Source organism: Sceloporus occidentalis, unplaced genomic scaffold, assembly GCF_023333645.1.
Source record: "Sceloporus occidentalis isolate IW3139 unplaced genomic scaffold, rSceOcc1.0.p SCAF_1, whole genome shotgun sequence".
Lineage (NCBI taxonomy): Eukaryota > Metazoa > Chordata > Lepidosauria > Squamata > Phrynosomatidae > Sceloporus > Sceloporus occidentalis.
This window is the reverse complement of record NW_028316981.1, coordinates 215,584,197-215,608,564: the sequence shown is the minus strand read 5'-3', so window position 1 is coordinate 215,608,564 and position 24,368 is coordinate 215,584,197. Positions and strand designations below refer to the sequence as shown.

The window sequence follows — 24,368 nt, the reverse complement described above, 5'->3', positions numbered from 1 at the left end:
AAGTTCGTTAGTCATCCATCCTGGTTTCTTGAGACACCTCCCGTTTTTCTTTCTCACTGGAACTGTTTGAAATTGTGCCTTCAGTATCTCTCTTTTGAGAAACTCCCATCCGTCCTGAACTCCTTTATCTTTTAGTATTTCTGACCATGGAATCGCCCTCAATACTTCTCTAAGTTTACTGAAATTCGCTCTCCTAAAGTCTAGGATGCGTGTCTGACTCTGCCTGGCTTCTCCTTTCCACTGTATTACAAACTCCAGGAGAACATGGTCACTTCCACCTAATGATCCCACCACTTGCACCCCATTAACCAAGTCATCTTTGTTGGTTAGGATCAAATCTAAAATAGCTGACCCCCTTGTTGCCTCTTCCACCTTTTGGACCATGAAATTGTCTTCCAGGCAAGTGAGGAATTTGCTAGGCCTTGAGGATTTTGCTGAGTTTGACTTCCAGCAAATATCAGGATAGTTGAAGTCGCCCATCACTACTACATCTCTCTTTTCTGACTGTGTGGTCATCTGTTCTAGAAAGATATCATCCAATTCCTCAGTCTGACTTGGGGGTCTGTAGTAGACTCCCACCGTAACATCCTTGTTGTTTCCCTCCCCTTTAATTCTTATCCAGATGCTCTCCACCTGGCTTCCAGGATTGATGTCCTGGATCTCTTCACTGGTGTAAATATCTCTGACATATAGTGCTATTCCTCCACCTTTCCTGTTTGGCCTATTTCTCTTAATAAGGTTATACCCCTCTATTTCCACATTCCAATCATGAGACTCATCCCACCAGGTTTCAGTGATGCCTATTATATCATATTTGCTTTCTTGTACTAGGAGTTCGAGTTCATCTTGCTTATTTCCCATGCTCTGTGCATTAGTGTAGAGACATCGCAGACCATGGTTCCCTTTTACTTGCTGCCTGTGCAAGTTTTTTTCCCTCCCACTGTTGGGCCCTTGCACTGTTTGCCTTGTGTCATTTTGACTATTTTCGCCATCCCTTTCGCCTTCCTTAATATTGTCTCCCTTCCCCTCGGAACTCAGTTTAAAGCTCTCCTGATCAAGTTCTTGAGACTGTTGGCAAAAACATTTCTTCCAACCGGCGTGAGATGCAACCCATCTGTTGCAAGAAGTCCCTCCTCATGGAACTGCAGCCCATGATCGAAGAATCCAAATCCTTCTCGGTGGCACCATCTGCGAAGCCAGTTGTTCACATCTGCTATTTTCCTCTCCCTTCCTGGACCATGCCCTTCAACTGGCAGAAGAGACAAGATGACAACCTGTACATCCATTCCTTTCAGCTTCCTACCAAGCGCCTCGTAATCCCTTTTGATGTTCTGAATGCTGTGTCTTGCAGTATCATTAGTTCCCACTAATGGGGTATTTGTCAGTAGGCTTGACCAGTCTTGTCAGCCTCTCTGTCACATCACGGATCTTTGCACCTGGAAGACAACACACCTCTCGAGACATCTTGTCAGGCCTACAAATCACTGCTTCTGTACCCCTCAGCAAGGAGTCCCCCACTACGACCACACGCCTCCTCCGAGGCTTAGCAGCGACTGTTCCCTCGGGTGGGACTCTCGGGCTCCCCTGCTTTGTCCCTGAAGTCTGTCCATGCTGCTCTTCTTCATCCTCCTTGATAAGGGAAAGAGCTTCGAATCGATTCTCTAGCTGCAAGCTCCCCGAACAATTCCTTCTTGGCTTACTTCTCTTTGTGACATTCCTCCAGCTGTCTACCTCCTCTGTTTGGCAAGTGACCTCTTCCACCCTAGCATCTTCCTCTGCGTGGTACTCATCCAAGTGTCAGAACCCCTTCATTCATTTATTCATTCGGGGTTCTGTCATGATGATATAAAGAGTTAGATTAAGTCATCTAAGTTAGTAATTAGTAACATGCACATTGATGATAGGTACATACAACCTTCACCTTGTTGTATGACGGGTTGGAATGTTTGAAGGCAGACTAGTTAAAGCTGCTGATCATATTTAGTAGTGAACCATATGTGTGTGTATATATATATATATATATATATGCCCACACACACACACACATATATATATATATGCTTATGTATAAGTATAGATCTTAGTGTCCTAGCAATATATATAGGGATTAAATATAAGTATGTATCTGTAGGACTCAATTGAATAAGCATTGTGGGAAATGCCCATCTGCAGCCATGCTTTGTAATCAACTGTGTCACGTAAGCAAAACATAGGCTAACAGGACAAAGAATCTTTCACACCCTGAGAAAGATTTACAACTGAGAGCGGTTCCACAAATACAAGTCATCAATTAAGCATCAATAGCTTTCCCAAGACAGAGGATGTCCGGAGACCAAATGATGCTCGAATTGGCTTGCTTTGATGTAGGGATCCAAGCCTCCGCGGAGAGGGGGGGTGATTTGGGGAGGACATCTGAGAGGGAAAGGAAAAAAGGGGGGGCACAAGTCGGTTTAAATTAAGGCTTCCCCTTTGTGTGCCTCAGATTCTTCAATAACGTGACCAGGAATGTTTCTACCTTATCTTTTTCAATAAACTTTCTAATTTACTTGAAGTTTGTTGTGGATTATTGGTCAGAACAATCCTATGTCTCACAGTAAGATGGTTAGTTCTATTGTGTCCAGGAAATCCTCTTGTTCCCTAATATGCTGAAGTGTAGCTACTCTGGACTCCAGCTGCTGCACTTTCTCCTCCAAGAGTGCTACCAACTTGCACTTGGTGCATGTGAAGTTCTCCACTTCTGTAGGCAAGAAGAGAAACATCCCACAAGAGTTGCAGGTGACTGCAGCAGATCCCTCGTTGTCCATACTGCAAAGTCTTTAGTAATGAGTATAACAGTCAATCTAGTAGGAATACTTCTTTAAAGGAATGTACTGGCTGCTATCTTACACTTAAAGCGAAGGTTCTGTTTCAATATCTGATTCTAATCTGATGCCACTTGAGCAGAGTTGTTGAGTTAAAGAAAACTAAAATTTGCGCGCCATTAGGCGCGCGGCTCTGGAAGTTGGTATATAAAGCTAGTCTGCTAGCTCCGCCCCCTTGTGACTCACAGATGTGACTCACAGAAGCTCCTCCCCTTCAGCAACGAGCACACGGTCTCAAGCACACGGTCTCAAAATGGCTGCCAAGCAGCTCCTCTCCTTCTCCTCTCTCTGGCCGGACTGTTTTGAAGGCTCTGGAAGTTGGTATATAAAGCTAGTCTGCTAGCTCCGCCCCTTGTGACTCACAGATGTGACTCACAGAAGCTCCTCCCCTTCAGCAACGAGCACACGGTCTCAAGCACACGGTCTCAAAATGGCTGCTAAGCAGCTCCTCTCCTTCTCCTCTCTCTGGCCGGACTTTCTCCTGTTCCGTTTTGCTAAGTACAATGTTTAGTGCCATTGGGAATGCCAGTGAGCCTAGCTTCTCATGGAGATAATCAACATAATCAGGTCAACAAACTGGGATCTAGTAAGCCAGGTCTGGTAAAGTCAGGGATAGGGTGCCCAGATGCCCCACTTTGGCAGAATATGTCCTACATTTCAACCTTCTGTCCAGGAGAAATTTCAAAAATGTCCTCCATTTTGAGCATGCCTAAGAACTATGCATTTACATTTCTATGGAGTTTATCACACTAGCGAGATCCCGTGAGAAAATGGGAGTTAAATGCGATAAATGCGAAAAGATAACCCGTAAATGCCCAAGGTTTATCACATGATGTTGCAGTTAGTGTGAAATAATGCAAAGTTAATCCGCAGTTAAAGTGGAGAAAACCAGCAGCTTTTAAAATTTGGAACAAACTGAATTTTAAAAGCTGCTGGTTTTCTCTGCTTTAACTGCAGATTAACTTCGCATTTCTTCGTTTTAGCAGCAATTCAGTGTGATAAACTTCCTGAATTTGCAAGTTCTGTTTAAATTCGAATTTAACTCCCGTTTTCTCGCGGGATCTCATTAATGTGATAAAGCTCTATGAGTGCTTTTAGTGTTATATTAGTATTTTGTAATGTCTTGCATTTTTCTTGAATGGCTTACATTTTCGCTGCATTGTTCTCATTTGTGGTACATCTGGTCCCCCTGGCCAGAGTTAGAGTGCCAAGTTCCAGCAGGAAAAATCAGTAGCAGCAAAGATTGGGTTTCATAGCATGGGAAGGTTTTGGATGGGATAGTCAAGCCTAGCTCACATGCTAGCAAAGGAGAGAGGTGAAGGTATCACAGAAAGGTACCATCCATGGGACAGGCCTAGAATAATAATAATAATAATAATAATTATTATTATTATTATTATTATTATTTATGTTCCCTGCCTCTCCCAGTGGATCGATGCGGGGTTACAGACTAAAAAAAGCACAAAGTGTTTACATAAAAATTCAATTAAAAGCAGCTAAAAACAATAAAATATACATCATACAGTAACAATAGCATCAACAAACAAGGCAGGGATCATACACAGACAGGGCAAGTCATTCATATCAGGGGGGTATTCATATCAGGTGGGGTATGTTCGGCTAAAAAGCTCAGCTTTAATCGCTTTTCTAAATGTTTCTAACGAGGTCGCCGAGCGGATCTCCTCAGGGAGATTGTTCCAAAGTCTCGGAGCTGATGTTGAAAATGCTTTTTGCGAAGTAGCAACATACTTAGAGGTTGCTATCTCCAATAGATTCTTACCCAATGTTCTAAGTGTGCGGGGCGGATTATATAGGGAGATGCGGTCCCGTAAGTAATTCGGGCCCAGGCCATGTAGGGCTTTATAGGTAATAACCAATACCTTGTACTGTGCCCAGAAGCAGATTGGGAGCCAGTGAAGATCTTTTAAGATAGGTGTAATATGGTCAAACCTCGATGAACCAGTGACCAATCTGGCTGCCATATTTTGCACTAACTGAAGCTTCCTAACTTGGTATAAGGGTAGCCCCATGTAAAGTGCATTACAGAAATCTAGATGAGAGGTTACCAGAGCATGTACCACCGTTTCAAGGTCCCTTCGGTCTTGGTAGGGTCGCAGTTGGCGTATCAACCGAAGTTGATAGCAAGCACTTCTAGCCATCGCTTCTACTTGAGATGTCAATTGCAGGGACGAGTCCAGAAGTACTCCTAAACTGCGAACTTCGTCCTTCAGGGGAAGTGTGACCCCGTCCAGGACAGGTTGACAAATTTCCTTCCTTAGGCCCGAGGAACCTATCACAAGTACTTCTGATTTCTCTGGATTCAGTCTGAGTTTGTTTTCCCTCATCCAGCCCATTACCGACTCCAGGCAGGCATTCAGAGGAGAGATGCCATCCTTAGTCACTGCATCAGTCAGAGACCAAGGCGGGATACAGACGGGCAAAAAGGGGTGTATTCATGACGTCATGAAGGTAGAGCCTTCAGACGGCCCTTACCTGAATGCCGTCATGAACACGCCGCCCGCACGCCCCAAGCGGGAAGAGGCGGCATTAAAAAGGTGCTGCTTTTCTCCGCTTCTTTTTGATTTGCGGCGTACGTGCGCAGCTCCGTCTGTAAGCTGCTGCACCGGTACGTCAGAATTGCTACGCCGCAAATATAAGTTGCCCGTTTAAAAGCTCCGTGTCAGCTGCGTCGCATATTGGGTCGGGGTCTGGGACATGCGTGGTTTGCAGTCGGGCTTTAATTGCAGCGTCCGCTGCCATGCAGCTGTGGAAGCTGCGGCACAGCTGCGGCGCATTTTAAGTCTTGTAACCCTAACCCTAGAGCTCCATGTGCGCATGCGTTGCTGGAATCGCGGGAAGTTGTAAGTTTTGCCGGCGGATGTTTTGGTTGTAGAAAGTGATAAGGGAAAGTTTGGAATTTAAAGTGACCCCCTACACACATTCCTGCGCCATTTTCACCTGGGAACAGGCACAGTTCGGCTGCTCCTGGCACAGCTGTGCGGCGGCTCCCCTTTGCCACCAGGCAGGATGGCTCAGCCATCCACCAGCACCCCGAAAAAAGGCAGGGGGACGTCTTGGTCTCATGCGGAGACGGCTGACCTTATAGCTATATGGTCCCAGCCAAACATTCTGCAAAAATTGGAGCAGTCCTACCTGAATGCTGACACATATCGAGAAGTGGAAGAAGCCATGAGAGCTGCTGCACCGGTACGCCAGAATTGCTACGCCGCTAATTTAAGTTGCCCATTTAAAAGCTCCGTGTCTGCTGCGTCGCATAATGAGTCGGGGTCCTGGAACATGCGCAGTTTGCAGTCAGGCTTTAATTGCAGCGTCAGCTGCCATGCAGGTGTGGAAGCTGCAGCACAGCTGCAGCGCATTTTAAGACTCGTAACCCTAACCCTAACCCTAACCCTAACCCTAGAGCAACATGTACGCATGCGCTGCTTGGAAAGTTTGGACTTTAAAGTGCACCCCTACACACATTCCTGTGCCATTTTCACCTAACAATAAAAAACCCCTAAAACTTTAAATATTTACATATGTACAAGGGAGGTGATGGGGGATGGCAGGGGGACAGCGGTGGCAGCAGAGACAGCTGTAGCTGTGCATTGCAGATTCAGCAGGAGCGCGGGGACCAAAGGAGAGGAGGCATCTATGATGCTGGTGACACTGGCAAAGTGCAAGCGGACAAGGATGCCAACACCAGCTGATCACCAGCTGGCAGGAGACCACCATTGTTCTTGGGCAGAGCGGGGGGAAAAGTTTTAAAGGGGCTTTCTGCCACCGCTGCTTAGCGCTGCAGCTGCGCAGCTGCGCATCCGCCAGCCGGCAAAAGGAAAAAAAAGCCGCGGTTTGGGCCGCCCGTGCGGAAGCTGCCCCTTTCTTTGCGGCGTCCTCCGAGGCGGCGGTATAGAAGCTACGGGTCCGAAACGGACCCAGGTGAGGCGTCTTCACTGCCCCCCATGTGGAAGCCCCAACACCTGAAGCACGCCCCCGGGGCGGGCGGTCTGGAGGCTCCGTATTCAGCAGAATACACCTCCAAGACGTCTTCCCCTGCCCGTTTGTATCCCGCCATAGAGAAACATATTTGGGTGTCATCAGAGTACTGATAACACCGCGCCCCATATCTCCGGATGATCCCCCAGCGGTTTCATGTAAATGTTGAACAGCATGGGAGACAGAATAGCTCCTTGAGGGACACCAGATGTCAGCTCCCTCTTAGAGGAGCAAGTGTCCCCAGCTTCACCATCTGGAATCTGCCTGAGAGGTAGGATTGGAACCACTAGTGCAGTGCCCCCAATGCCCAGCTCCCTCAGGCGCTCCAGTCATTCCTGTGTTGACTGGCAGATTCTAACTTAAGTGAGACTTGAGTTTCCCAGAGGTGTCCAGCTCATTCAACACTCTGCATCTGTCTTAAAGCAGTTGTGCTTGATCTTTAAGCTTTTGGCTGCAACAGCATAAAGGCAATGGGAGACTGGCAGTGATTTCAGAAGTGAAGTCCCTAAAGTCTTAAAGATGTGGCATGTGGAAGCGGGGAGGGATGACCCTGGACAGAACTCAGAGAAGAGACTGATCAGAGATGTCCATTGGAGAGATTTCTTCTCCTGAGGTAGGTAGATAAAACTGTAGGTCATGACATCTCCTTGATGTTCCACCAGCAGGCCAGAAGAAGGCAGTAGTAAGAACGTTTTTTTTTCTTCATTTCTTATTTTAAAACCTTCTTCTTCTTCCTCCTCCTCCTCCCCCCCCCCCCCCAATTGATTCCAGCTCCAGGAAACCATACAACATCATATCCCTTCCAGTTTCCAGGAGCACAAGTTGCAAGCTTGTGAGGGCTTTGGAATTTGAAGAGTCCACCCTAACATTAGGAAGAACATCCTGAGAGTAAGAGCTGTTTGCCAGTGGAAGACACTGCCTTGGAAGGTCGTGGTGTGTCCTCCTTTGGAGGTTTTTAAACAGAGGGTGGATGGCCATTTGTCAGGAGTGCTTTAATTGTGCATGGCAGAGGGTTGGACTGGATAGCCCTTGTGGTCTCTTTCAACTCTATGATTCTATGATTCATTGCCTTTTTTGAAATCCATCCTTTTTGTGTTCTCTGAGGCCTGAATTCTGGCATATGGGAAACACCCACTACATACCTTTCTACAGCCAGATAGAAGGAGTTTGTGCAGCTGGGTTTCTCTTCTGAAGGATGGATCTTCATCCTTGAACTGCACAACCCAAAAATTTTCATGATCTCAAAACACTGCCATCTTAATTGTGTGAATATATGTTGGCAACACCCAAACAGAGCTTCTGCCTGCAGTCTGAAGTAGTATACCTTACACACAGATGATCTGTAATTACAGTGAGTCCTTGTTATCTGCTGGGTTTTGGTTCCAGGATCCCCCGTGGATAACGAAATCCGTGGATGCTCAAGCCCCATTAAATACAATGGCATAGCAAAATTGTGTCCCTTATATGAAAGGGAAAATCAAGGTTTGCTATTTGGAATTTATACTTTTTTGAATATTTTCAAGCCATGGATGCCTGAATCCATGGATAAAAAATCAGTGGATAAGTAGGTCCAACTGTAGTATATTGCCAGAAATTTCACCTAGACTGAAATTTCAGCCTGGAGCATACTAATAGGTAAAGCAAATGTCATAATTTGGGGGGGGGGGAGATTTAGGGGGGCAGTTTAAAAAAATTTTTAGGTGGCTGTCATCTCTCAACTTCCATTGAATCCTAACCAAAGTGAAATGTAAGGCAAAGCTGAATGATCCTGCTGAGGTCATTTTTGATAACAGTGACTCATCTAAGGAATTGTTTAACTTATATGAAGGGTGGAGTCTGTAACTCTTAAGGTACAAAGAATACTGTAGAATAAAAATAAAATACAATATGGAAGCATGTCTGTATGAGCCCAATGCAACAGATACTGCTAAATTTCTGCATGTTAAATTGATCTTAAAGGCATGTCTGTTAGGCAAGTAGCAAAGTCAGCAACCTACCATCAATAGACAATCATGACAGTAGTGTAGAATCTATCAGACTGTAGTTTGGGAAGAAGACCAAGACTCCTTAAAACCTATTAATTTCATATTTATCATAAAGCATACACTAAAACTATGAGAGTTGTAACGTATAAAAGGTAAGCCCTTCAACACAGCTTGGGAACCCATGGATCTCAGTGACAGCAATTTCTGAAGTTACCTAGGCTTCAAAACATTTTGTATAGTCATTTATGCTGGTGGCCTCCACAACATCCTGTGGTGATGAATTCCAGAGTTTGATTCTTCATTGCACAAACACATACTTCGTTTTGTTCTGCCTGAACCAGCTGACAACCCGGTTCCATAGACTGATGAGCCAAGTTCTAGTGTTTGAGGAAATCAGGTGAAAATAGCCGAAGGCAATGTTTGAACTGTCCCTTGGAGTTGGCTTCAGATAAGAAGGTAACAACTGGGGCAACTTTGCTATAGGGCTCTGTCCTTCGCTAACAAATCTCAAACTGCAGTACAATTCCATTTCATTTCAATCAAGGTTATAGATCTCATTGAGTGAAAACCACTTCTTTTCTATCTTTATTTAATCAAAGTCTATCTACTTGAGCATTAAAGATTAAATCAAGGGCACCTAGACAGAAAAGAGAAACCACATTAGAAGGAGCACAAAAATACTCACAAGGGTGAGGGAGGGAGAATGTTACTGTTGTGTTCCTTCAAGTCATTTTTTATTTATAGTGACCCTAAGGTGACACTCTTATGTGTTTTTCTTGGCAAGATTTGTTCAGAGGGGATATGCCACTGCCTTCCTCTAAGCTGAGAAAGTGTGCGTTGTCTAAGATCACCCAATGGGTTTCTGTGGCCAAGCAGAGATTCAAGCCCATCTCCCCAGAGTTCTAGTCCAGCACTCAAACCACAGCACCATAGTGGCTTTCACATATGCGGTATACAATGTCAAATTCCCTGTTTCCTCAAGTGATAGAAAATTCCAGGTCCAATTTCACAGGTCAGTTTCCTTGAGTAAGATAAACAGATCATAACTGATAAAGTTAGGTGACTCACATATAGGCTTCCCATATCCCACCTGGGGGCGGGACTTTCCCGATTTGGGGCGGGTCCGAACGGTCCCGCCCCGGTTTGGCCCCGCCCCCGGGACTCCCCCCCCAGCGAGTCCTGCAGGCTTGGCTGGGGCTTGGAGGACGTCTGTCTTCCAAGCCCCAGCCATGCCCAGGGGGCTCCTCCGCCCTCACAGAGTCCTCCAGGCTTGGCTGGGGCTTGGAGGACGTCTGTCCTCCAAGCCCCAGCCATGCCCTGGGGGCTCCTCCGCCATCGCGGAGTCCTCCAGGCTTGACTGGGGCTTGGAGGACGTCTGTCCTCCAAGCCCCAGCCATGCCCAGGGGGCTCCTCCGCCATCGCGGAGTCCTCCAGGCTTGACTGGGGCTTGGAGGACGTCTGTCCTCCAAGCCCCAGCCATGCCCAGGGGGCTCCTCCGCCATCGCGGAGTCCTCCAGGCTTGACTGGGGCTTGGAGGACGTCTGTCCTCCAAGCCCCAGCCATGCCCAGGGGGCTCCTCCGCCATCGCGGAGTCCTCCAGGCTTGACTGGGGCTTGGAGGACGTCTGTCCTCCAAGCCCCAGCCATGCCCAGGGGGCTCCTCCGCCATCGCGGAGTCCTCCAGGCTTGGCTGGGCTTGGAGGACGTCTGTCTTCCAAGCCCCAGCCATGCCCTGGGGGCTCCTCCGCGATCGCGGAGTCCTCCAGGCTTGACTGGGGCTTGGAGGACGGCTGAAGCCAAGCCCCAAACCTCTGCCTGGCTGTCTCCGTCTCTGGGGGGGGGGGGGATCCAGGGGGTGGGGGCAAAACGGCGACGGAGGCAGCCAGGCAGGGGTTTGGGGCTTGGCTTCAGCGAGGCCCCATTCCCTTGCCTGGCTTCCTCCGTTGGCGACGGAGGCAGCCAGGCAGGGGAAAGAGCCTGTCCTCTTTCTCCTCCTCCTCTTCTTCTGCCTCCTTTTCTTCCTCCCCTTCTTCCTCCTCCTCTTCCTCCTCCCCTTCTTCCTCTTCCTTCTTCCTCCCTTTCCTCCTCTTCTTCATCTTCTTTCTCCTCCTTTTCTTCTCCATCTCTTCTTCTCCTCCTCCCCTTCTTCCTCCCCTTCTTCCTCTTCCTCCTTCCTCCTTTTCCTGCTCTTCTTCATCTTCTTCCTCCTCCTCTTCTTCTCCATCTCTTCTTCTCCTCCTCCTCTTCCTCCCCTTCTTCCTCCCCTTCTTCCTCTTCCTTCTTCCTCCTTTTCCTCCTCTTCTTCATCTTCTTTCTCCTCTTCTTCTCCATCTCTTCTTCTCCTCCTCCTCTTCCTCCCCTTCTTCCTCATCCTCTTCTTCTTCTCCTCTTCCTCCTCCTCTGCCTTTTCCACTCTTCCTCCTCTTCAATGCCCAAATATGCTGTTTGGAATGGGGGGGGGGGGAGGTTAGCCAGAAAGGGAAGTACATTTCTGCCATCTGTCTAGGAACAATGCCAAAATGTCCTCCATTTTGATCATGCCTAAGAAACATGCATTTATATTAACATTTTTTTAAAAATCATCAATTTTTTTGTGTGTCCTCCATTTTAAAAAATGTGTCCTACATTTGAAAATTTTGTCCTACTTTTGTCCTACATTTGTCCCGGTTTGGAGGTCCAGAATTATGGCAACCCTACTCACATATCCACTTGCATAGCTAAAGCCAGAGAGAAACCTAAATGTTTCCTGTTCAGTTTATGATTAGCTGGAAGTTGTCAATAGCCAGGCCAGCTCTTTGGCTCATTTGGAGCACCCCAGATATTTCCTAGGCCCTGACAAGTTCCTGCTGATATGGAAGAAGGGAGGAAGGAATGACATTTGCTGCTTCATTCATCCTAGTTTTTCTCCTCTCCCCCTTCTTCCCTCCCTTTGTCCATCATTTAAATGAGCTCCTGGACTGGTCTAATCTTCCTCCATCTTGCAGGTGTGAATGAAGCCTATGTCAGCTTTCGGTATTGCTTAGCCAAGGTGTCTCTGGACAGTGACTGGTACTCATTTCATGTCAGTTGGGTAAACCCCTTTGGAGAACCCCTTTGAAGTTCATACTGAACTTGAGAGTTGATTCACCACCCCATCGACAGGATCACCCCAGCTGACACTCCTGATTGCTCTATATTCACCGCTACCCACTTCCATACATTTTTGTTGTTATCTGCCTTAAAGTTGACTGCAACCTATGGTGACTCTATGAACAAGACACCTCCAAGTCCCCCTGTCCTCAGTTTCTGCAGATTCATGACCATAGTTCCTCTGATTGAGTATCCATCTGGAATGTGCCCTTCCTCTTTTCCTATTGCCCACCACTTTACCAAGCATTAAATCTTTCCTAATGAGTCCTTTCTTCTCATGATATAGCTAAAATATGACAACCTCTGTTTAGTGATTTCAGGAAGATCACTAGATTGATCTATTGTAGGACTCATTGGTTTGCCCTCTTGGCCACCCACAATATCCTCATCACTCTTTTCCAGCACCACATCTCAAAAGAGTCAGTTTTCTTTCTATCATTTTTCTTCACTGTCAGCCTCTCACATCCATACATGGTGATGAGGAATACAATGCCTTGGATAATCCTCACTTTAATGTTCAGAGTTATATCTTTACACTTTAGGATCTTTTCTAGTTTTTCATAGCTGCCCTTCCCAATCCTAGTCTTCTTCTGTTTTCTTGACTGCATTCTCCATTCTGATTGACAATTGAGCCCAAGTATGAAAAATCTTGAACTATTCAATCTCTTCATGGTATGTTTTAACATTATATAGATCATTTGTGGTTATAATTTTTGTCTTCTTGATGTTCAGCTGTGCTTTCTGCCTTGACCTTCTTCAATAATCTTTCCAAAGCTCTGCTATTTTCTGCTAATATTATGGTGTCATCTCCATATGTTAGTTTGTTGGTGGTTCCTTCCTCCAGTGTTCAAGCCTCCCTCCGCCGAGTCCAGTCCTGCTTTTCCTATGATGTTATCAGCATTACTATTATTATACTGTATTTATATAGTGCTGTAGATTTACATACAAATTAAATAGACAAAGTGACAAAATGCAGCCTTTCCTGACCCCCTTGCCAACTGGAAACCAGCTATTGACCTTGGAAACCAACTATTGAACTTCAATAATTCCTCCATATTTGCAGAGGATGATCTGAAGCCAGAATTCAAAAAATTACCCTTCGTGTTTATGATGTTTGTGAATCGCTTTGAAAGCTTTTGCCTATTCAGAAGGCATCCTTATTCTGAAAATCTTTTATTTCTTCCCAGAGCATTGAAAGAAAGCCAAATCTGATTGACTGTGCACTTTGGTGAAGTCATCCTGTTCATGATAGATCCTTGTTGCTCCAAGAAGCATTGGTCTCATTCCACCTGTTGATGTTGTGCGCCTTCATTTCCGACTTATGGAAACCTAAGGCAACCCTATCATGGGGTTTACTTGGCATGATTTGTTCAGAGGAGGTTTGCCATTGCCTTCTCCTGAGGCTGAGACAGTGTGACTTGCCCAAGGGGGTTTCTTCGCCAAGCAAGAAATCAAACCCTGGTCTCCAGAGTCCTAGTCCAATGCTCAGACTACTACACCACACTGATTCCCACCTGTCATCATTCATATGCCATCAATTATGCCATTGCGTTGAATGAATGCCATTATAGTATTCTTTGTGTGATCCCTGATTGGCTGGGACCATCCATGTGATTTATCCAAGAAGAATAAGACTAAATTGGGAGTGGAGAGTGACATTTATACACTTCTATGGTGTGACTTCACTTGAAATAACATATACAGTTCTGGTCACTATACCTCAAATGGGACCTGGTAAAGTACAGAATAGGGGCAGCCAAAATTATCAAGTGGTTTGAACAGCTCTCCTACAGCAAAGATTACAATGTTATAGACTTTCTAGATTAGGACAAAAGTGAATAAGGAGAGATATGACAGTGGTTTATAAAAGGGCATGTGATGTGTAGAATATTATAGACAGTGAGAGTGTTTGCTCCTACTTTAAGAGGTATTGCTGCTTGCTGATCCTTTCCTGCATCCGTCAAAACCTGTAAACAGGATTTGTAGTTGAAAATTTGGCACTTGGATGTGTTTCCTCTTCTGATAGCATTTTGCACCTGTTTTGCTTTCCATGGATAAAGAATCTGTGGATACAGAGGAGCAACTGTATCAGCATTTTTCGCTGCCCAGTTCTCACATCCATACCTGATGATGAGGAATAAAATGATTTGGATGACCCTCACTTTAGCATTCAGAATTATATCCTTGCACTTTAGGATCTTGTCTAGTTCTTTCATAGCTGTCCTTCCCAATCCTAGTCTTCTGATTTCTTAACTGCAGTCTCCATACTGAATCCAAAGTATGGGATTTCTTTGACTATTTCAATTTTCTTGTTATCTAGGATGAACTCTCATAGATCTTTTTCAAAAAATATATTAAAATTTATTTTTATTGAATTTAAGATACTAACACCGATTACTAATAATTTGCGTAGTCTATTACACTGTATTTTCCTTTTCTTCCCCCCTTTCCCCATCCCTCCCTCATGTGTATGTTTATTTCTTTTCTTAATCAAATTGTAACTGCTTACTTAGGTCTTGTCCATTCAGTGTGATTTTTCCTTTTCTCTTTTCACTTCATTTATTTGTAATTTTGCGTTACTTCAAACTTTATAATATTTTTTCCAAGATTTTCGCCTATGAGATTTTTTTTATTACTTTGATGCTATCTCATGTCTACATTCATCTTAATAATTCCATTTTTCCTTACAATATTTTAGGAGAGTATTCCATTCTTTTCCATCGGTATAATTCCCATCTGAGGCACGTGTCAACTTGTCCATTTCTATGGCTTCTAACATTTTAATCAACCACTCATATATCAGGGGTATCTCTATAGATTTCCATTTTTGAGCCAACAAGATTGTTGGTAGTGAGATCATATATAGAATAATTTCCCAATGGTTTTTTTCTGACTTGAGATAGTATCTTATTCATCATATTAAGTAAGCAGATTTCCTGTTTTAAATCATATGTTCTTTTGAGCATTTTACAGATGGTCTCATGAATTCTTCTGTGGTCAATATTTTTATTTTCTTAATGTTCAACATCATGCTTACCGTGGCACTTCCCTCCTTGACCCTTTTCAATCATTGCTCCAGGTCTTTGTTGGTTACTGCTAGTAGAATTGTGTTGTCTGCGTATCTTAGATTGTTAATGCTCCTTCTTCCCATCTTCACTCCTCCTCTCTTTGAGTCTAAGCCTGCTCTGCATAGGATATTTTCTGCAAACAGGCTGAATAAATAGTATGCAGCCTTGCCTGCCCCCATTGCCAGTTGGGAACCATTCTGTTTCTCTGTATTCTGTTCTAACAGCAACCTCTTGGGTAAGGGTCTCAATACCCTAAAGGCACCAGATCCACTCTGACCTTGGAAAGCTAAGCAGGGTCAGTCCTGGTCAGTACATGGATGGAAGACCACCAATGAATACCAGGTGCTGTTGGCTATATTTCAAAGGAAGAAACTGACCAAACCACCTCTGAGGATTTTGTGCCCAAGAAAACGCTATGAAATTCATGGGGTCACCATAAGTCGACAGGTGACTTGAAGGTACATATGTACACACATCAGTTGAGATCTTTCAACCTCTGGCGCCTCAGACCAAATGACAGACTCTGGGATTCAAAGGGATGCTGCCATGGTAGTGGGATCATAGCACTATAAATGTGTCATGTAAAAGGGCCTGTCTCACATCCCAAAGAGGCAGCCAGTAGATCCTCATCCGGGATCCCAAGTGGGGAGCACAATTTCCTCCTATGAATTCTTGCAATACACAATTCATCCCACTGAGACACATTTTAAAAAAGAAAGAGAATATTCCTGGCTTTCTTCAGGTACAACAAGAATATGTTCTGTTTGTCACCAGCTTTCTTAAAGGGACAGGACAAGGGAGATCCTATGGTGGGAGACCTTTATGGCAAACCCTTTAAACTCTTTTTAAATTGACAGACACAGCTTGGATTTCAAGAGAAGCCTCTCTTTTTGTCTTGTGAACAGAACCTAAAAGAGTTGCTGAGCCAGTGTGGCCTAGTGGTTTGGTTCTTTAACTACAAATCTGGAGATCCTGGGTTCGATTTCCAGCTTAGGCATGGCACACAACAACAATTAACAGCTAACCCACGTGTCCGTAAGGAGGAGAGTCTGGCCTGTATGAATGTCCCCCGAACACCATTTGAACTGAGAACAGCCAAAAAGCAGGCTTGGGACTAACATTGTCTTAATTTATTTTATTTCCCCCCTCCTGTGTGATTTTTAACAGTGTTGCATAGTGGTTTGAGTGTTAGACTATGACTCTGGAGACCAGGGTTTGAATCCCAGCTCGACCATAAATCACAGAATCATAGAGTTGGAAGAGACCACAAGGGCCATCCAGTCCAACTCCCTGCCATGCAGGAATTCACAATCAAACTATCCCATGAAACCCACTGGGTAACCTTGGGCAAGTCACGTACTTTCAGCATCAGGGGAAGGCAATGACAAACTTCTTCTGAACATGATAGCTTTGCTTTAGGGTTGCCATAAGTCAGAAATAACTTGAAGGCACACAACACACACAAACATGATTTTAACACCTTGGCCTCAGGAAAAAAGCCAGCGAAGCCTGGAAAGCTTAAAGAAAGGTATTTTGTGTATTTTGGTTGATCCAATAAAGCTGTCCCTGTTTTGTGGATTTGGGAGGTTATTGTACTTTTGAACCAAAAAGAGGAAAGGGATGGGAGCCATTGTGGTCTAGTGGTCTATGCTGGACTATGACTCAGGTTCAAATCCCTACTTGGCTATGTAAACTACCTGGGTGACCTTCAGCAAGTCACACTCTCTCAGGGGAAGGCAAGGGCAAACCCCCCTCTGCAGAAACTTTCTGGGAAATCCCCACAATAGAAGATTCACCTTATGTTGGAAATGACTTGAAGGCACAAAGGAACAACAACAACAACAACAACTCTTGGCTGATAGTGAACTTCTATCTTGTCTGGCCTTACAATTAGACTCTAAGGACTGTATCGCACAGGGACATTTGGTAGTATAAATGGGGATTATCCTGTGAAAACCACGCATTCGCAATTAAGATTTTCGCATGACTTTGCGATTAAACGGCCATTATCCCTGGAATATCCTGGGAAAATTGTGCAACTGCGATAAAGCTTTTCACACAATTGAGTTTATCACACAGAGAAAATCCCACACAGAAACAGGCATTGAAATCAGAAAAAAACCACGAATGCAGGTTGATTTTCACATGTCGCCATTGTTAAAGTGGTGTTAACCCAAATGGAAAAAAGATGGAAAATAGACAAAAGCCGCTCCTTTCTACTTTTGGCTTTTGTCTACTTTGTTCGGGTTAACACAAGTTTAACAACGACATGTGAGGAAATCAACCTGCTTTTGCAGGGTTCCCCCCCCCCCACAGTTTTTAAATCCCGTTTTTGCATGGGATTTCCTCCAAGCGATAAACTCTGAGGCCATTTTGAAAAGCAATTAAAGTGGCATTAACCCATGAATAACCAGACAATAAACAGCAACAAATCATTCACGAGAAAATCATAAAAATGCTTTCTCGCTGTTTATTGCCTGGTTATTCCAAGGGTGATGGCTCTTTTGTCACACCGTTTCCAAAAATCTGAATTGCGATTGAATAGTAATGGTGTGATTTGAATGGGATAAAGCCTGTTTTAACTTCCAGTTTCCCCCCAAGTGTGATAAAGTCCTTTAGGGGAGAGCTGGTGTAACAGTTTGAGTGTCGGGCTACAACTGTGGGGATTAGGGTTTGAGTCCCAGCTTGGCCATGGAACCCCCCCCCCCCAAGGTTGTGATTGTGAGTTCCTGCATGGCAGAATGGGGTTGGACTGGATGGCCCTTGTGGTCCCTTCCAACTCTAGGAGTCTAGGATTCTGTGATCTTGAGCAAGTCACACTCTCTCAGTCTCAATGGCAAAGCCCTTCTGAAGAAAGTTGCCATGAGAGGTTCCCCTTGGGGGGAGGGGCTAAGGCCTTGAATCATAGAATCATAGAGTTGTAAGAAACCACAAGGGCCATCCAATCCAACCCCATTCTGCCATGCAGGAACTCTCAATCAGAGCATCCCCATTGACAGATGGCCATCCAGCCTCTGTTTGAAGACCTCTAAGGAAGGAGACTCCACTACACTCCGAGGGAGTTTGTTCCACTGTCGGACAGCCCTTACTGTCAGGAAGTTTCTCCTGATGTTGAGGTGGAATCTCTTTTCCTGGAGCTTGCATCCATTGTTCCTCGTTCTAGTCTCTTCAGCAGCAGAAAACAAACTCATCCCTTCAAATATTTAAACAGGGTTATCATATCACCTCTTAACCTTCTCTTCTTCAGGCTAAACACCCCCAGCTCCTTAAGTCGTTCCTCATAGGACATGGTTTCTAGACCTTTCACCATTTTAGTCGCCCTCCTTTGGACATGCTCCAATTTCTCAATGTCCTTTTAAAATTGTGGTGCCCAGAACTGGACACAGTATTCCAGATGGGGCCTGACCAGAGCAGAATAGAGTGGCACTATTACTTCCCTTGATCTAGACATTATACTTCTATTGATGCAGCCTAAAATCGCATTGGCCTTTTTAGCTGCCGCGTCACACTGTTGATTCATGTTCAACTTGTGGTCTACTTGGACTCCCAGATCCCTTTCACACGTAGTTTCATTCAGCCAGGTGTCACCCGTCCTATATCTGTGCATTTCACTTTTCTGCCCTAAGTGAAATACCTTACATTTCTCCGTATTGAATTTCATGTTGTTATCTTTGGCCCAGCTTTCTAGTCTGTTCAGGTCATTTTGAATCTTGATCCTGTCCTCTGGAGTATTAGCTATTCCTCCTAATTTGGTGTCATCTGCAAATTTGATGAGTATGCCCCCAATTCTGTCATCCAAGTCATTGATAAAGATGTTGAATAGCACTGGTTCCAGGACAGAGCCCTGTGGGACCCCACTGGACACTTCTCTCCAGGATGAAAAGGAGCCATTGCTGAGGACCCTTTGGGTTGAAGGGAGCCCCAAAGACACCAGCCAGCTGCCTGCAACCTTCTGCCCAGCCAGGAGTGTCTCTTTAAATCCTCAGGTCTCCTCCCTTCCCTCCTCCTCCTCCTCCTCCTCCTCCTCCTCCTCCTCCCCAGGCGGCCAGATGGTGCAACCCTCCTCCTGCCTTGGCTCACCGGGGCTGCCTCCCAGGAGCCTGCCAGCAGCACCAGCTCCAGCAGCAGCAGCAGCAGCAGCAGCAGCAGCAGGAGGAGGCTATGGGGATGCTGCTGTTCCCCGGGGAGAGGGGCTGGCTCTGGGGCCCCTGGGCTTCCCTCCTCCGCTGGCTCCAAGGGGAGAAGTCCTGGGCCCGGAGGCTGGACGAGAGCAACCTCTGGCAGCAGAAAAGGTCAGTCTCCCTTCTTGGCAGGAGCAGCTCTTGGAGGCCAGAACTGGAGAGGGAGAGGGAAGGAGCTGGGAGCATCAGCTTGCCTTGGCTGGAACCTGCTTCCTCAGGTGCATTGGAAAGAAACAAGTTGGCAGCAGGAGCTTTTCCTAGACCTAAGTCTATTTCTACAGGTGCATCAGAAAGAGAAAAGTTGGCAGCAGGAGCTTTCCTAGACTTGAGTCTATTTCTTCAGGTGCATGAGAAAGAGAAAAGTTGGCAGCAGGAGCTTTTCTAGACTTGAATCTGTTTCTTCAGATACACGACAAAGTGAGAGGTTGGCAGCAGGAGCTTTCCTAGACATGAGTCTATTTCTTCAGGTTCATGAGGAAGAGAGAGGTTGGCAGCAGGACGTTTTCCTAGACTTAAGCTTCCTTCCTCTGATGCATGAGGGGGGGAAAAAGAAGCCAGTAGCATCAGCTTTGGAAGATTTGAACCTGCTTCCTCAGATGCATGAAAAAGAGAGAAGTTGGCAGCATGAGCTTTGGGAGACGTGAATCTGCTTCCTTCAGATGCATGAGAAAGGGAGAAGCTGTGAGCTTGAGCTTTTCTTAGACTTGAACCTGCTTCCTCAGGTGCATGGCATGGAGCGGAGAGTCCAGAGACAGAGCAGGAGCTTTGACTTGAGCTTCCTTCCTCAGATGCATGAGAAAGAGAGAAGTTAGGAGCATAAGCATTCATAGATTTGAGCCTCCTTCCTCATAGAATCATAGAGTTGGAAGAGACCACAAGGGCCATCTAGTCCAACTCCATTCTGCCATGCAGGAACTCACAATCAAAGCATCCCTGACACATAGCCATCCAGCCTCTGTTTAAAGACCTCCAAAGAAGGAGAAGAGAGAAGTTGGCAGCATGAGCATTCATACACTTGAGCCTCCTTCCTCAGATAAATGAGAAAGAAAGAAGCTGGTAGCATTAGCTTTCATAGACTTAAGCCTCCTTCATCTGATACATGAGAAAGAGAGAAGTTGGGAGCATCAGCTTTTATAGACTTGAGCCTACTTCCTCAGAGGCATAAGCCTAGCTTGAGCCTCAGACGCATGAGCCTAGCATTGGTAGACCTGAGCCTCTTTCTGAGATGTAGGAGGTGGAGAGTCCAGAGAAAGACCTATTGAGGAAATAGGCTCAAGCTCAAGTCTAGCAAAGCTCATGCGACCAACTTGTTTCTCTCTCTCATGCTTCTGAGCATAGGCTTTTCATAGCCTTGAGCCTACTCCTGTATATATGACAGCAAGGAATTAACAATGCACAAGCTTTTCATAGACTTGATCCTACTTCCTCAGAGGTCTGTCTCTGGACTCTCCACTCCACCTGATGCATCTCAGGAAGTAGGCTCAAATCTACCAAAGCTAGGCTCATGTGTCATGCATTCCTTAGGCATCTCAGGCAGTAGGCTCAAGTCTACCAAAGTGAGACTCATGCATCTGAGGCTCAAGTCTACAAAGGCTAGACTTTCAAGTCTATGAAAGCTAGACTCAGGCATCTGAGGAAGTAGGCTCAAATCTATGAAAGTTAGACTGCTGTCTCTGAGGAAGTAGACTCAAGTCTTTGTAGGCTCAAGTTTATGAAAGCTAGTCTTGTCCATCTGAGGAAGTGGGCTCAAGTCTACAAAAGCTAGTCTTGTGCATTTGAGGAAGTAGGCTCAAGTCTATGTAGGCTCAAGTCTACAAAAGCTTAACTCATCCATCTGAGAAAGAAGGTTCAACTGTAGAAAAGTTTCTGCTCCCAGCGTCTCTCCTTCACTTTAATCTCAAAGAGGTACTTTCTACCAGATCCCTTGGCACAGGGATTCTCCTTCAGGCACATACGTATTGAGAATTGTATCTGTGAATGGAGAACAAATCCAAACAGCCTGGCTGGGATTCCTGGCACCAGCAGTGTCCAGACACACAGATATTACTTGAATGTGTATCTTGCCCCCTTGGCTCTTTCCGCTGCCAGTTTTCCTTCCCCATGGAGGAGTTGCATTAGTTAGAAAGGATGGGTGAGGAGAAGAGGGCCAGCTCTCACAGAAACCCTCCTTGCTATGTGCTGAGTAACCCAATCCCTCGCTTGCAGTTGCATCCACACTGCAGAATGATCCGGTTTGACCCCACTTGAACTGCCATGGCTCAGTGCTATGGAATTCTGAGAACTGTAGTTTGTTGCGGTCAAACTGGATTATTTCTGTAGTGTGGGTGCAGCCTGCAGGGTTTTCTCTGCACCTCTTGCTGTGGCACCAAAAGAAGAGCTCTGGGTCTTTTCCTTTGCTTGCATGGGATGTTCAAGGAAGAGGGCAACTTGGGCTTAAAGATCCCAAAGCAGCAGAACAAATAGTTCTCACTCCTCTTTGTGAGTTGTTGTTGTTGTGTACCTGCAAGTTGTTTATGATTTATGGCAATCCTAAGGCAAACCTATCTATCATGGGGGGTTCTTGGCATGTTTCTTCAGAGGGGGTTACCATAGCCATCCTTTGAGGCTGAGAGAGTGTGACTTGCCCAAGGTGGGTTTCATGCCTGAACAAGGATTTCAGTTTGGGTCTCCAGAGTCATAGCCCAAGGCTCAAGCCACTACCCTCTATGGACAGGCACTGCAATTCTTTAGAGTAGGGGGTTCTTGAGGTTCAGCCTCCAAGGTGGGGTGAGGTTAAAGGTGATGAATGGATGCGAAACTTGCATTTCTTGCTGTGTCTCTTCAGTATATGAAAATATGGTATTCAAGTGTGGTTTCACTTCTAGGGCCGCGTCCACACTGCAGAAATAATCCAGTTTGACACCACTTTAACTGTCATGGCCCCGTGCTATAGAATTCTGGGAATTCAGTCTTTTGAGACAATCAGCCTTCTCTGTCAGAGAGCTCTGGGAACCCACCAAGCTACAAACCCCAGAATTCCATAGAATGGAGCCATGACAGTTAAAGTGGTGTCAAACTGGATTATTTTTGCACTGTGGATACTGAGATGCTGCTGGAGATGATCAGGTGACATGCAGCCATCATCATCACCATGTAGCTTTAATCAGGTTCTCAAAGGAATCAGGACAACCTAGAAAGGTGAAGGATTTTCCTGCAAGTTTCTGTGTTGTTAGGAGCCTTAACCTATGAGTAAATAATATAATATAAAGGCAGTCAAAGTTCCATGAAGGGCTTAGTAACTGAGTCCAAGGGACTCGAGTCTAACATGTGTGAATGAATTAGGAGGCAGATGCAGCTGAGCATGTGCAAAGTGTGTATCCCTCTCCACTGAGTCCCCTGCACCACAGCCTTTAGACATCTGAGAACTGGATATAGATGCATTGATGAAAAATCACATGTCTTAGGCACTGGCAGCTGGAGTCTCCCATTGCCAGTGGAGTGCTGAATTTGCACTGGGTTTAGTCCATATTTTGAAGGATCTATCCAAGGTGCTGAAACCTGGTTCAGAACTTGGATATAGCTTCTTTAAAGTTTGAATTAAAGCCCAGAGTGGATTCACTGCTCCACTGACCAGCTGCCAGCACTAGAAAGGATGAACCCCTGAGACTGCTAGGAAATGAAGCACTATTGATTCACTGACAACTGAAACAATCTGGTATTCTACAATTCCTTCTGCTTGCATTACATCCATAATGGCTCAGACACACTGCTACTCTTGGGCTGTGTGATTCAAAACATTAGCAAATGAAGCAGCACTTTGTAGAGTATGTCTGGATATTTGTGTATCTGATTCCTGGTCAAAGTTAGAAATGAGTACCAAAAAGAAAGCAGTTGCAGCTTCTCAGTTCAATGGGAATCCTTGCCTTCTGATTGCACTTGCCTTTGCCTAGGGCCTTGGACTAGTGGAAGAGACATGTCTGAACTGGACCATTGTTTTGGGGGCAACAAATGCAGTGAGGGGTGTGGGGGAAGATGCACCTAGCTAGAATACATCCACCTCAGAATGTCCTAGGGAGGTCCATAATTAGATTTAACTTTTGTCATGCCTGAAGATGGCTAGTGATGGTGCAGACTGTGACTTGTGGATGGGGTGTTATGCTGTCCAGGAGAAAGTGGATCACACACCAAAGCAGGACTTCTTGTTAATCATAGGCGACTGGAAAGCAAAAATAGGAACAGAATCAAAGATCATTGGAGAATTTGGCCTGTAGTGAAGAAATAAGCAGGGGATTGACTGACAGAATTTTGCAAAGCTAACAGTTTGTTCACTGAGAACACATTCTTCAAGAAACCCAAGATGTGACTGTATACATGGACACCACCTGATGGGCCCTATAGAAAACAAATAGACTACATAATTGGAAGCCGAATATGGAGAAGCTCCATTCTCCCTGCAAAAACATGGCCAGGAACAAACTATGGCACGGATCATGAACTGCTAATACTGAAGTTAATGAAGAATAATAAATTAATGATTGTGCCAAAATACTTGAAGATCATCATCATAGAATTTAAAGATAATATGAAAAATAGATTTGTACTCTTTAGCCTAATTACTCAGGAGCCAGAACATCTCTGAACTGAAAACCTTGGTCCTTGTCAGAGAGAAATGCAAAAAGACACTTTTTGTAGTCAAAAAGGAGATGCCTCAATGGATGACTTATGGAACTCTTTAAGCAGTTAAGGACAGATGGGTAGCAAAAGGGAAAGGAGGCAGAAATAGGATCAGAACCCTAAATCTAACTGTTGAATGACTTGTGCACAGGGATGAGGAGAATTACTGTAATACTCAATGCAGAGAAATAGAAGATGACTACAACAACAACAAAAAAAGGAAGAACAAGAGACCTCTTCCACAAGATCCAAAAAATAAAAGAAAATTTAAACCAAGAGTGAAGATGTTCTACAACCAGTAGAGGAATAGATTACATGATGAAGTGCAAATAAAAAGCCAGTGAAAACAGTACACTGAAGAACTATATAAAAGAGCCGAGAGGCTGACAGATTCATTCAAGGAAGAACCATATGAAGATGAACCTCCAATTTTAGAAAGTGAAATGGAAGCTGCATTCAGAGCACTGGGGAGGAATAAATCTCCAGGAACAGATGG

At 45.2% G+C, this 24,368-nt stretch overlaps 1 protein-coding gene across 1 annotated transcript in view; it reads left to right on the top strand.

Annotated features, from left to right (window-relative positions):
• The first annotated feature begins 9,799 nt into the window (after positions 1–9,799).
• The window catches only part of LOC149323387 (transient receptor potential cation channel subfamily V member 6-like), a 126,541-nt gene continuing 111,972 nt past the window's right edge, over positions 9,800–24,368 (top strand). Inside the window, exons 1-3 of the mRNA XM_089540493.1 lie at positions 9,800–9,854; positions 11,826–11,911; positions 19,080–19,330. Of these exons, the coding sequence (XP_089396619.1) occupies positions 9,800–9,854; positions 11,826–11,911; positions 19,080–19,330 (392 nt within the window). The remainder of the gene's footprint in view (positions 9,855–11,825; positions 11,912–19,079; positions 19,331–24,368) is intronic.